Genomic DNA, 13,027 nt, shown 5'->3' with positions numbered 1-13,027 from the left:
CGCAGACGGGCCCGGCTCGCGCCCGGCGAGGACGGGACCGGAAGCCGGCCCGCACAGGGTCAAGTGACCCCAGCAAGGTGACTGTCTAGTCTCCTGTTGAAGATTTCCAGGGTAGGTGATTGCATCACCTCTGGAGGGAGCTTATTCCACAGCCTGGACACCCTGGCTGTGAAGAAGTTTTTCCTAATCTTGAGCCTGGAATGATCTTCCAGGACTTTGTGACCATTACTCCTAGTTTTCCCTAAGGGTGCCCTGGTGAACACTTGTTCACCGAGCTCTTGCTATATTCCCCTGATGCTACCAAGTCCCCTCTCAGCCTTCTCTTTTTCAAGCTGAAGAGTCCCAAGTCCCTCACCTTCCCTTGTATGGCTTCTTCTGATCATACAGGTGGCCCTTCTCTGCACTCACTCAAGCTTTACCACATCCTTGTTAAAGTGTGGCACCCAGAACTGGATGCAGTACTCCAACTGTAGTCTCACTAATGCTGAGTAAAGCAGAAGAATCGCCTCCTTGGATTTGCTGGAGATGCATCTATTGATGCATGCCAAAGTATTATTTTCCCTGCTGGCTACAGCATCAAACTGTCAGCTCATATTCATAGTGTGGTCTATTACCCCCCGTTTGTGGTGCTGGTCACTTTGGCACTGCCAAGCCCCTAGGTATGTAGGGGGTTGTTTGTCCCCAGGTGGAGCACTTTATATTTATCAATGTTGAACTTCATCTAGTTCCAACCCGGCCAGCTTGCTAGTCCGTCTAGATATGCCTGCATCAGTAACCTATCTTCAAGCATGATCACACTTCCCCATAACTTGGTGTCATCCGTGAACTTAGCCAGTGAGCTCTTCACCCCCACATCCAAATCATTGATAAAGATGTTGAAGAGTACTGGACCAAGCACTGACCCCTGTGGGACACCGCTGGCCACTTCTCACCAGGATGACATAGATCCATTCATTAGGTCTCTCTGGGTCATACCCCATTACCAGTTTCATACCCACCAAACTGTCTCGCAGTTAAACCCACAATCCTCCAATTTTGTCATGAGAACATCATGGGATACCAGATTGAAGGCTTTTCGGAAGCCAAGGTATACAGTGTCAACCTCTTCTCTCTCATCCAGGTGGCAAGTTACCTGATCATAAAAAGAGATTAAATTGGTAAGGCAAAACCTGTCTGCAACAAAGCCATGCTGGCTGTCATTCAGAATCCTACGTTCTGCAAGCCTATCACATATGGACTCCTTAATTAATTTTTCCAGGATTTTCCCTTGGATTGAAGTTAGGTTAATTGACCTATAGTTACCCTGGGTCCTTCCTCTTCCCCTTCTTGAAGATGGGTACAACATTGACCCTCTTCCAGTCCCCAGTCTCCAGAGCACCACGAGTTTTGGAAGAGTTTTACCAGAGGTTCCAGTATAACTTCAACCAACTCCTTCAGCACTCTCAGATGGTGTTCATCCAGTCCTGCTGATTTATATATGTCTAATTTCTTTAATTGATTATGCACCAGTTCTACAGCAATAATAGGAAGGCAGTCATTTCTGCCCTGTTCATACTGTAACCTATCTGGCATGATTTTCCCCTTGGCCCAGTGAAATACTGAAGCAAAGTAGTCATTCAGGAGTTCAGTTTTCTCCTGAGTGCCAGTAACCAGCTGTCTTGAGTTGCTGAGCAGTGGCCCCACACTCCCATTTGCTTTCCTCCTGTTCCCTAGCTACCTAAAGGACTTCTTGTTACCCTTGATTCCTGTTGCTAATTTAAGTTCAGTTGCCAGCTTAACCTTTCTAATTTGTTCCCTACAAGTGCAGACCATTGTTGTATAGTCCTCCTTGGGGCCTGTCCCAAGCTTCCATTGTTTGTATATCTCTTTCTTCTTTCTTAGGAGGACCATGATTTCCCTGTTTAGCCAAAAGGGCTTCCCAGCCCTTCTTCTTCCCATAGAATGGAAGACCCATTAAAAGCCTTCAATCTTCATATGCTAGGTATGTGTGAAGGAAGTAACTGAAAGATCTGAGCCACCTTTTTTCCTTTCTATACGTGAATAAATCATGAAGACAAGTATCAGTTCCAATTTATAGAAAAAATACATTTTCCATGCAACTTTAGTATACGGTCCAGATAGACATGATGAAACACCATCTGTTAAATCTTTTTCGTTTTTGGCTCAGGCATCAGGATGCTATAGAAAGGCTCACATTAATAATGAAAATACATGTGATATCACAACAGGATAAGTTTGGAGTGAAGTCCCATGACTAAATTGATTGAGAGGCTGTTAATGGTTGGTATGGAGGGAGGCACAGAATATATATTGGAGAAATTGGACAAAGTTGCATTGAGAAGCAATGGTTAGCTGAAGCAAACAAAGTAAACAAAGTACACAAAATGAAGCCCAAGAATGTGTGTCATTTCTGCAGATGCATATGTAGACACAGAGGCATATATGAGCTGGTTTCATTTAATTAGCTTGGATACCAGTAGCAGTTAATATGTGGAGGCACAGGCATTGGCACTGCTGTCTGCCAAAATAAGCATCCAGGGTCCTCAGAGGAATTATACAGCCTATTATGAACTCTGTGCCACTGTCTTCACTGCTAATGTAATGTGAAATAATGAGATTGAAGTTTGCCGTGGTAAGCCAATCTGTAACACGTGTCTTCAGATGAAGTGCAGACATAGTGATGGACAGAAGCCTTCATCATTTCACAAAATGAAAATAAATAGGAAGTAGTCTAGAGACACCCAGTTCATAATAGCAAAATATAGGTGTATTGACCTTCTCACTTTGTAACTTCAGTATCTCTCTCTCCTGATACCTTAGTAAGGGCTTTCACTGCAAGTAAGTAGCTTTTCTTTGCAAGGACAGTAGAGGAAAGGCATGTTATAAAATCCTAGAGAAGTAAGGCTGGAAGGGATCTTCAGAGGGCATCTAGTCCAAACCCCTGCCTGAGGCAGGATCATCCCTAGCCAAACCATCCTATAAAAATCCATGATCTAACTTCTTAGTAAAACTACTATCAACCCTAAAACAACTTAAGGCATAATACCCTAACCTGCCACAAGTAAAGCAGAGGGACCACAGCAGCCAGCGTCCTGCTTTTGTAAAAGTTTGTTAATATATGCTCAAGAGATCCCAGGTAGAGGGCTACACCCCCAGCTACAGAGGAAGGCAAAAAACTCCACAGTCTGTATCAATCTGACCATGGAGTAAAATTCCTTCCTGACCCCAAGTATGGCAGCAAGTATAACCCTGAACAGAGGGGCAAAACTTTCTAGCCAGGAACCTCTGGCTTTAAGTCCCAGAAGGAACATTGGCACACCTCAGTCAAAATCCCCAGCCGGGCAGGGGACACACATGGCAGTATTGCCGCACACAGGCCAACCCTGCAACCACAGTCCACTGGCAGCTGGCCCAGAGGGGCAGATGCCTCTGCTGGCTGTGCAGTCCCCATCTGGGTCTGGCAGGTGCACAGTAGGTCACAGCCAGGCAGCAGCCCCCACTGCCAGACTGCTGCAGTGGGTAGAGGGTGCAGGGAACATTCAGGACTGCTTCAGCAGGTGTTCATCCAGTCCTGCTGAATTATATATGTCTAATTTCTTTAATTGATTATGCACCAGTTCTACAGCAATAATAGGAAGGCAGTCATTTCTGCCCTGTTCATACTGTAACCTATCTGGCATGATTTTCCCCTTGGCCCAGTGAAATACTGAAGCAAAGTAGTCATTCAGGAGTTCAGTTTTCTCCTGAGTGCCAGTAACCAGCTGTCTTGAGTTGCTGAGCAGTGGCCCCACACTCCCATTTGCTTTCCTCCTGTTCCCTAGCTACCTAAAGGACTTCTTGTTACCCTTGATTCCTGTTGCTAATTTAAGTTCAGTTGCCAGCTTAACCTTTCTAATTTGTTCCCTACAAGTGCAGACCATTGTTGTATAGTCCTCCTTGGGGCCTGTCCCAAGCTTCCATTGTTTGTATATCTCTTTCTTCTTTCTTAGGAGGACCATGATTTCCCTGTTTAGCCAAAAGGGCTTCCCAGCCCTTCTTCTTCCCATAGAATGGAAGACCCATTAAAAGCCTTCAATCTTCATATGCTAGGTATGTGTGAAGGAAGTAACTGAAAGATCTGAGCCACCTTTTTTCCTTTCTATACGTGAATAAATCATGAAGACAAGTATCAGTTCCAATTTATAGAAAAAATACATTTTCCATGCAACTTTAGTATACGGTCCAGATAGACATGATGAAACACCATCTGTTAAATCTTTTTCGTTTTTGGCTCAGGCATCAGGATGCTATAGAAAGGCTCACATTAATAATGAAAATACATGTGATATCACAACAGGATAAGTTTGGAGTGAAGTCCCATGACTAAATTGATTGAGAGGCTGTTAATGGTTGGTATGGAGGGAGGCACAGAATATATATTGGAGAAATTGGACAAAGTTGCATTGAGAAGCAATGGTTAGCTGAAGCAAACAAAGTAAACAAAGTACACAAAATGAAGCCCAAGAATGTGTGTCATTTCTGCAGATGCATATGTAGACACAGAGGCATATATGAGCTGGTTTCATTTAATTAGCTTGGATACCAGTAGCAGTTAATATGTGGAGGCACAGGCATTGGCACTGCTGTCTGCCAAAATAAGCATCCAGGGTCCTCAGAGGAATTATACAGCCTATTATGAACTCTGTGCCACTGTCTTCACTGCTAATGTAATGTGAAATAATGAGATTGAAGTTTGCCGTGGTAAGCCAATCTGTAACACGTGTCTTCAGATGAAGTGCAGACATAGTGATGGACAGAAGCCTTCATCATTTCACAAAATGAAAATAAATAGGAAGTAGTCTAGAGACACCCAGTTCATAATAGCAAAATATAGGTGTATTGACCTTCTCACTTTGTAACTTCAGTATCTCTCTCTCCTGATACCTTAGTAAGGGCTTTCACTGCAAGTAAGTAGCTTTTCTTTGCAAGGACAGTAGAGGAAAGGCATGTTATAAAATCCTAGAGAAGTAAGGCTGGAAGGGATCTTCAGAGGGCATCTAGTCCAAACCCCTGCCTGAGGCAGGATCATCCCTAGCCAAACCATCCTATAAAAATCCATGATCTAACTTCTTAGTAAAACTACTATCAACCCTAAAACAACTTAAGGCATAATACCCTAACCTGCCACAAGTAAAGCAGAGGGACCACAGCAGCCAGCGTCCTGCTTTTGTAAAAGTTTGTTAATATATGCTCAAGAGATCCCAGGTAGAGGGCTACACCCCCAGCTACAGAGGAAGGCAAAAAACTCCACAGTCTGTATCAATCTGACCATGGAGTAAAATTCCTTCCTGACCCCAAGTATGGCAGCAAGTATAACCCTGAACAGAGGGGCAAAACTTTCTAGCCAGGAACCTCTGGCTTTAAGTCCCAGAAGGAACATTGGCACACCTCAGTCAAAATCCCCAGCCGGGCAGGGGACACACATGGCAGTATTGCCGTGCAACCACAGTCCACTAGCAGCTGGCCCAGAGGGGTAAATGCCTCTACTGGCTGTGCGGTCCCCATCTGGGTCTGGCAGGTGCACAGTAGGTCACAGCCAGGCAGCAGCCCCCACTGCCAGACTGCTGCAGTGGGTAGAGGGTGCAGGGAACATTCAGGACTGCTTCAGCAGCCCAGCTGGCACAAGGGGTAGTATCCCCAGGTACCAATTGGCTGGGCCTCAGAAGCTCCTGAAGGCTAGTACCCCTGAGCTACTTGCCATGGTGGCTTTTTATACTGCTGGGGCCAAGACAGGGCAGCTTTTTATACTGTTGGGGACAGTACAGGTGCTGGCCCCGGGCTCTAGCTCCACCTGCCTGCAGATCCGGGAGGAGCCAGGCAGGGTTATTTTGCCCTAAGTAGCACAGTTTGCTCCACAACAAAGTGCATGTCTGTGCACATGCACTGAGGCAAAAAGCCCTGGCTCAAATTTGCACCGCTTCTATTTGAGCTGCTGCAAGCGCACGTGCTTGCATACATGGACGCGACCTTAGAGTCTAACTTCTCCACATCCTTTTAAACCGTGGAACCCAAAACTACACACAGTATGCTAGATGAGGCCTGTCCAGTGCCAAAAATCTATCACTGTTACCTCCTGTGTCTTGCACCTAATGCTTCTGTTGACGCATCCCAAAACAACATTTGCCTTTTGTGTGGCTGTATCACACTGCAGATATATATTAAGTCTGTGATCTACCAAGACTCCTGGATCCTTCTCCACAGTGTGACCATCCAACCAGGTGTCACTCATTTTATATTTGTATTTTTGATTATCCTTCCCAAGGTGTAGCACCTTGCATTTGTCAGCATGCAACTTCATCCTGTTAGCTTCAGACCAGTTTTCCAATTAGTCAAGATCTTTCTGAATTGCACTACCATTCTTTGTGTTCAGATTCCATTCTAGTTTCATGTTGTCTAAAAAGTTGCTCAGGAAGCTTTCTATGCCAGCATCCAAATCATTAATAAATGCAAACTGCATTGGGTGCAGGATAGATCCCTGTGGGACTCCACTCAAAACCACCTGCCATTCTGACATGGATCCATTAATAATTACCCTTTGGTTCTAGCTATTGAGCCAGTTGTCTTTCCATCTTACAGTTGTTTTGCCCAGCCCACATTTCTCCAAGTTGTTTATGAGAAGGTCATGTAGGACCTTGCCAAAAGCCTTGCTGAGGTCCAGATACACTTATATCCTCAGTATTTCCTTCATTCAACCAAATAATTACTTTGTCAAAGAACATGAATGATGTGTGCCCCCAGCAGCTGGTGGGACACAGCAGCATTGGCAGTGGCAGGAGCGCGGCAGCAACAGCAGGAGTGCAGCAGCAGTAAGTGGGGAGCTCCTGCAGACACCACCGGCGCTGTCGGCAATGGGAGGAGGGTGGGTGGCAAGCGCCGACCAGCGGTTGGTGACCACTCGCAGATGCCGCCTTTTCATAGGAGGTGTGCCACCACATGCAGAGGGTGCACGTGCACCTGCGTGCACCCCCTACGCATCGCCAATGTCAAAGAAGGAGAACAACTTTGTTTGAAATGACTTTTTATTAGTAAATCCATGCTGGCTGCTTGTGATCAACCTTTCCTCCTCCAAATGTTTACAAATTGCCTTCCTTAAGATATGCACCAGTAAGTTTGCAAGTATTGAGGTGAGACTAACTGTAGTTCCCCAGGTTCTCCTTTTGGCCTTTTTAAAGAGGGGCCCTATGTTGGCTATTTTCCAGTCCTGTGGTACCTTACCTGTCTCCCAAGACTTCATGAAGATCATTGTTAAGGACTCTAGAATCTCTCCTGGCAGTTCTTTCAGTACCCCAGCATGAAGTTCATCATTTTATCCTTTAGTCTGTTTTCCCATGGCACCCTGCCTATTGATTCCTTGAGTCAGATGAAATCCAACTTTTTTAAATCAAGCATCCTATTTTTGCTTGACCTCATGTTTTCCCTGTCTCAGGATCTGGGATTCTATCATATCATGATCACACCCTTCCAAGTTGCCCATCACCTTCATGTCCTCCCTATTGGTGAGGACAGGATCCAAGATAAATGATCTCTTAGTTGTATCCTCAGACCTCTGGAACAGAAAGTTGTCCTCCACTCAAGTTAAGAACTGGCTTGACATTTTATGTTTGGCTATATAGTTCTTTCAGCAGGTGTCTGGAAAATTGAAGTCTCACATCATACCATCCCATAGGTTTTGGATAGATTTATCACCTTGAAGAATGTCTCATATAACTCCTTCCTGATTTGGTGGCCCATAATAAATCCCCACTATTATATCATTGCTTCATCTTTCACCTTTCATCTTCATCCAAATGTATTCTGCTTTGCTGTTTTTTTCCTCTTGAACCATACTAAGGAAAATCTTGCCATGTTAATACACATTTACCTTAATTATGGTGCTTTCTAGCTATGAATGGGAGTGGAGTGCCCACAACTTCTATTGCCTTTCATGGAAGTTATGGGTGTTCAGTCCGTCTTAAGTTCAGGCCTTCTGTTCCATGGTATATGACCTAACCTACAATGGCTATGCATTTAGATACTACTGTTTAGTACCAGAGGTTTAGGATAGACACCTAGTACCTGAATGCTAGGAGAATTCTACCAAAGAAAGGCTTGGGTATGCATATTAGCCTAATAACCAGATCATGGAGTGTTGGATTTTAAAATTGTTGTCTCAGCATTAAATAGAAAATATCCTGTTCCATCCCCAAGTAGAGTTAAAAATAAACCAATGTTAAAAGGGCCACATTTTACTCCTAGAGATATACACAAAATTTCTGTTGATTCAAATTAGAGTTGCTGACCTATGTATCAGAACAGAATTTGGCCCTGAAGTACTTTAATTATGAAGCGTAATTCAAAAAACAGAACATATCAAAAGGAATTAATTGGGCAGTTTGTTCCTAGTTATGGTCACATTACTCTGAGGCCATTCTTGGATGACGGCTGTATTGCCTGTATTCTGGTTTGGTATCCAAGGCAAGACAGTTTGAAAGCTCCTGTTCAGAACACAATTAAGAAAGCTACCAACATCATTTCAGAGCAATTAACCTCCACTGGGTTTTCATGCCACACAAAGTAACAAATATAAGAGCAATATATTTCAGCTGTATGACATTTTTGAAAATGAGCTTTAATTAAGGATTCTGGAACATTTAATCTCATATGTAATCTCATTAACTTCTTTGGTGTAGTAGGATCGGAGTGTTGTAGCCATGATGGTCCAGAAAATATGTGAGAAACAATAGAAATAACATTATTTTATATTATTGAAAAGCCAAAGAACATCCCCACAAAACTCAAATCTATTATCTTGATCTTACAGGCAATACTGGTACTTTTTTTCCAAGGAAAGTTGTAATGAAGTTATATGAGAAACAAGGTTTATTGGTGATATCTTTTATTGGACCAACTGTATAGTTAAGAAAGATGTTAAACTTTTGGGCACAAAGTGCCTTTCATCAAGTTTTCAGGTGAAAGCTTGTCTAACCTCTCTTTGAACTATGCAGATCAATAATTTTAATATACTGCTGCTAAATTTAAAAATAAATGCAAGCAATTGAAGTATCCCTTGGAACAATTAAGTGTTCTGTTCCTTTTAAATATTGCACCAGTATTCAGTTAAGTAAAGAATTTTTTTTGCAAAAATCTTGTTGGTCTAATAAAAGATATCATCTCTACTATGAGTACTGATTGCAGTATTCAGTTCTGCATCTTTTATACATCTTAATGTTGCATAGTTGTGGTCACGTGACTTAGAATTGATTAAATATCAAGCTGTTTTTAGTGTGGCTGCACATCCATTTAAGAACAAGCTATAATTTTAATATTATATGCATTCACAGTAAAAAATGCAAATAATTTTATACCTGAAAGGAAAGTGAACAAGCATTCTTGGTGTAATGTGGGTCAGTTTTGCTAGTTTCCCAGCCAAGGAATGTACCTTGCAATGTAAGAGTTTGAGGTTAAATCTGAGTACAAATTACTGTGTCCATAGATTTCAAAAGTTATTTCCAGAGTCAAAAAATGTTTACTACTACCCAGCAGGTGAAGGGAAGTCAGCACATGAAAGAAATGAAAAAAGAAACCCATTAAATGTTCAAAAACTTAGTCACCTCCTTGTTTTACACATTTGAGTCCATCTAAAGCACCTTGACAAATGGAAGTCTTTCTGTTGATTTTGACCAGGCTGCAAGAACCAGATTTTGAAAGTTATTTTATGTCCTCAAAATGCAGTTAGGAGCTTAGGGTTGAAAAACTGAACCCTAGGCACGTCTCTGCATCTTTACTGCCAAAATACCTTTTCTAAAAATCTGCCTTAAATGCCTTGCTTTCTTCAACAGAGCACATGGGTCTTTTGAGTTGATTTCCAACTTTACCCCTGCAGATCAGTATCTTGAAAATCTGCCTACAGTAACCTGTGACTCTCTTCATGTTAAAATACTCCATTCACCTGCAGTATTAACATTGTTAAAAAATATATTCCATATATGAAATAGCAATCTATTTAGTAAACCTAGTGCCATTTGATGATAGTCTTTCACTTAGTTTTCTCGGTTTGTTATAAACCAACTGTGCTATTGATTTTAAAAGGTATTTAATTTCAAGGAGAATTCCTGAAAATTACTATTATCATTCATTTCAGCTTAGTGGATGAATTGTATATAGCACATAATATTTCACTGTATTATGTACACTATTTATACTTGTTTTCATTTTCCATATTTACATGGTTAAGAGAATCATTTTTGATTAAATGGATCTTTCCATCTAAATCCTAATAATGAAATGGTATTAAATCTAAAGTGGAAATCAGGTCTGAATGTATCAGTCACTGAACTGAACTTATCAATCACTGAATCTATAAATCACCTTTATTCTCATTTCTTTGGAAATGTTTGTATAGTATTTTTTTTTTATTTTTAAAACATTAATTCAAATGTAATGTTTATGAAAGTGAGTGACTAAATAACACAGGCCTCTACAACTTCTTCATGCTAGCTTTGGTTTGTAGTACTCCCATCTGAGCAGATATTCTCTGCTTTGCTGAATCAGATTTCTTTCTTTCACATTCCTTGTATTTTTTTCACAGACTGTAGGTTTTCAATGAACCATCTAAGTTAAATGGAACTTTACATTTATTTTATATTACACCATTTTTTCATGAGAGAACCTTGTTTGTATTTTATATAGTTTCATCATACACAACAAAGACACTTTCTTCAATAATGCTACAAGAAGTAGAATTGTGCATCATATTTTACAAAGAGTGAAATATGAAGAGGGAAAAAACAAAATTGGTAAGTGGTAAACAAAGTGGTTTTTAATATGGTGTGAATGTCAATGAAATCTGGGCATGCTTGTTGTTTGTAGGAGTATGATGTTTTGTTTCTGACTCCTTGCTGGGGTCATACCCTGCACATTCCTAGGGTTGTGGGTTTTATTGACATGCACAATCATTTCAAAGGTATTGCAGTGGAATATCAGGCTGCTTTTTCATGAATGAATCTGTATGTTACCCCAGAAAATTTACTTTTGTAGTAGGAGTCTGATATAAGGTAAACAAGAGGTATTGATTGATGACACTGGATAGAGGTGTTGGCCCATTGCAAAAGGAGAACTTGCTCATTAGAGTTAGACCTCAATAATGGACCTATGAGAGGGATGCTGAATTCCAACCTGAATCTCTTGTACCTTCTTCCCATGCTGAGATCACAGAGGTTACTGTCACCAGCTATTTAAACTCCATAGTGGGAGAGGGAGAGGAAGATTGGGATTGAGTTCTCCAACATTTCCTTTTCAAGAACAGTGTCTCTGCATGGGTATTGGTTAGGAAGAGATCTCTGCTCTGCTCCCCTTATCTGATTGTCAAGTAGAAGAATGTTCTTTATTCCAGTGCATCTGGCTGAGCACTCTTATTTCCTAACTATTAATTGGAGATGCCTTGCTGGGGTTGTATTCTCATTGCGGCCTTGCTGTCATTATCAGCACCCAGACTGGAATAACAGATTCTACCCCTGAGCAATGAGAGTTGGTAGAGATTGGCATGTGCTTCATGCAGTTGTCCTCTCATCTGCCTCTTTCCAAGCATAGGCAGACAAGGTTCCTTGGGTGAATTTGATATCTTTTATTAGACCAACCAAATAGTTGGAGAAAAGTTATTAAGCAAGCTTTCGTGTTCAAAAACCCTTCATCAGGCTAAGGAAGCTTCAGCAGTTGGTCTTTCCAAGCATGTCATTTTTCAGGCTATATCCCTGTATTACCAAACTATCTTCCACATAAACTCTGGGCTGGGAGGAACCACACCAGGATATAAAGCTCTACATTTCATACAATAGACACATCCAGAGCTGAGATTTGACTCATAGGATTTCCTGCCAATGCAAAAGATATTTATGACAAATTAAACCCCTTTTCATTGGTGTATCCCTAAAACTCTTAAGTTTCCCTCAGCTCATTAGGAATGGAGTTTAGAGTCTTTTGTCTGAAGTATCTTGGTTACTATTGACTAGAGTTAACTACTAATTTTCTGGTAGCTGTTCAATGGTTTTCTAGTATGTTTCCAAGTGTCTAGGTTTACACACAAAATCTGGTACTAATGACTTCCCCTGTCAGTCTCAGTAGAGGGGCCAAAACCTGAATGGGTAGGGAAGGGGACGAACTACCTTTTGACCCTTAGTAGTGTCCCTTTGGTTGAGGGTATATTGTTGGGTCTCACACTGCTACAATCTGTCTTGTTCCTGTTCTGTCAATAGATGGCTTCAGTCACCAGGGCTGTCAGTCTAGCAGCTTTCAAGAGCATTAAACCGAAGAGATGTAACAACGTTATTTTCATATGGGAATTAAGGCTTTGTGCTGTTTTGCAAGACTGTGGTACAAAAGTTCAGAGGCTTTTTCTGAAATTTCTAGGCTGTCAAGAAATGTTTCATCTTCTATAAATGCAGTTTCCAACTATTTCTTCCCCAAAGTTTTAGTTTTTAATTATAAGATCAAAATGTGTGGGTTTAACTTCAGTGTGGCTGGTGTGGCTTTATTGACTTCACTGCAGTTAAACTGAGGATGAATTTAGTATATGACTCTAAAGTCAATTCATAACTAATTGTACATTATGAAGTATGATAGCAAATCCAGGATTGTTATTTTTGTCCTTTACTTGTGTTAGATCATGGTAATTTCAAACCCATAAAAATCTCTTGTTACTTACATTTTTCATTGTCCATGCACTATGAACTTCACTTAAGCAGTCTTATCATGACAACATGTTTAGCCTAATAATAATGCGTGGATAAAAATCCTGCTTATAGTTAAATTAATATTTTTTATTTTTAGGTCTGAATCGATTGCTTAGTAATGGCTCCTATGAAGCTGCATTTCCTCTTCACGAGGTACTTTCTCACCTTTGGTTTTTTTGGTGGCTTGTAATTACTTTTAAATAATAATTAACATTAAAGTCTTTTTGCTTGTTTCTCAGCTCAAACTAATTTTACACTACTATAGTGCCATTGGCTTCAGT

At 41.1% G+C, this 13,027-nt stretch overlaps 1 protein-coding gene across 1 annotated transcript in view; it reads left to right on the top strand.

Moving 5' to 3' along the window:
- Window positions 1-13,027, top strand: part of ANO4 (anoctamin 4) — a 377,211-nt gene that overhangs the window by 297,351 nt on the left and 66,833 nt on the right. Inside the window, exons 11-12 of the mRNA XM_025204196.1 lie at window positions 10,708-10,814; window positions 12,844-12,899. Coding sequence (XP_025059981.1) covers window positions 10,708-10,814; window positions 12,844-12,899 — 163 coding nt within the window. The remainder of the gene's footprint in view (window positions 1-10,707; window positions 10,815-12,843; window positions 12,900-13,027) is intronic.

Source organism: Alligator sinensis, unplaced genomic scaffold (assembly GCF_000455745.1).
Source record: "Alligator sinensis unplaced genomic scaffold, ASM45574v1 scaffold154_1, whole genome shotgun sequence".
NCBI classification, from domain to species: domain Eukaryota; kingdom Metazoa; phylum Chordata; order Crocodylia; family Alligatoridae; genus Alligator; species Alligator sinensis.
Note: the sequence above shows the minus strand (reverse complement) of the source record. Positions and strands in the feature narration are given on the sequence as shown.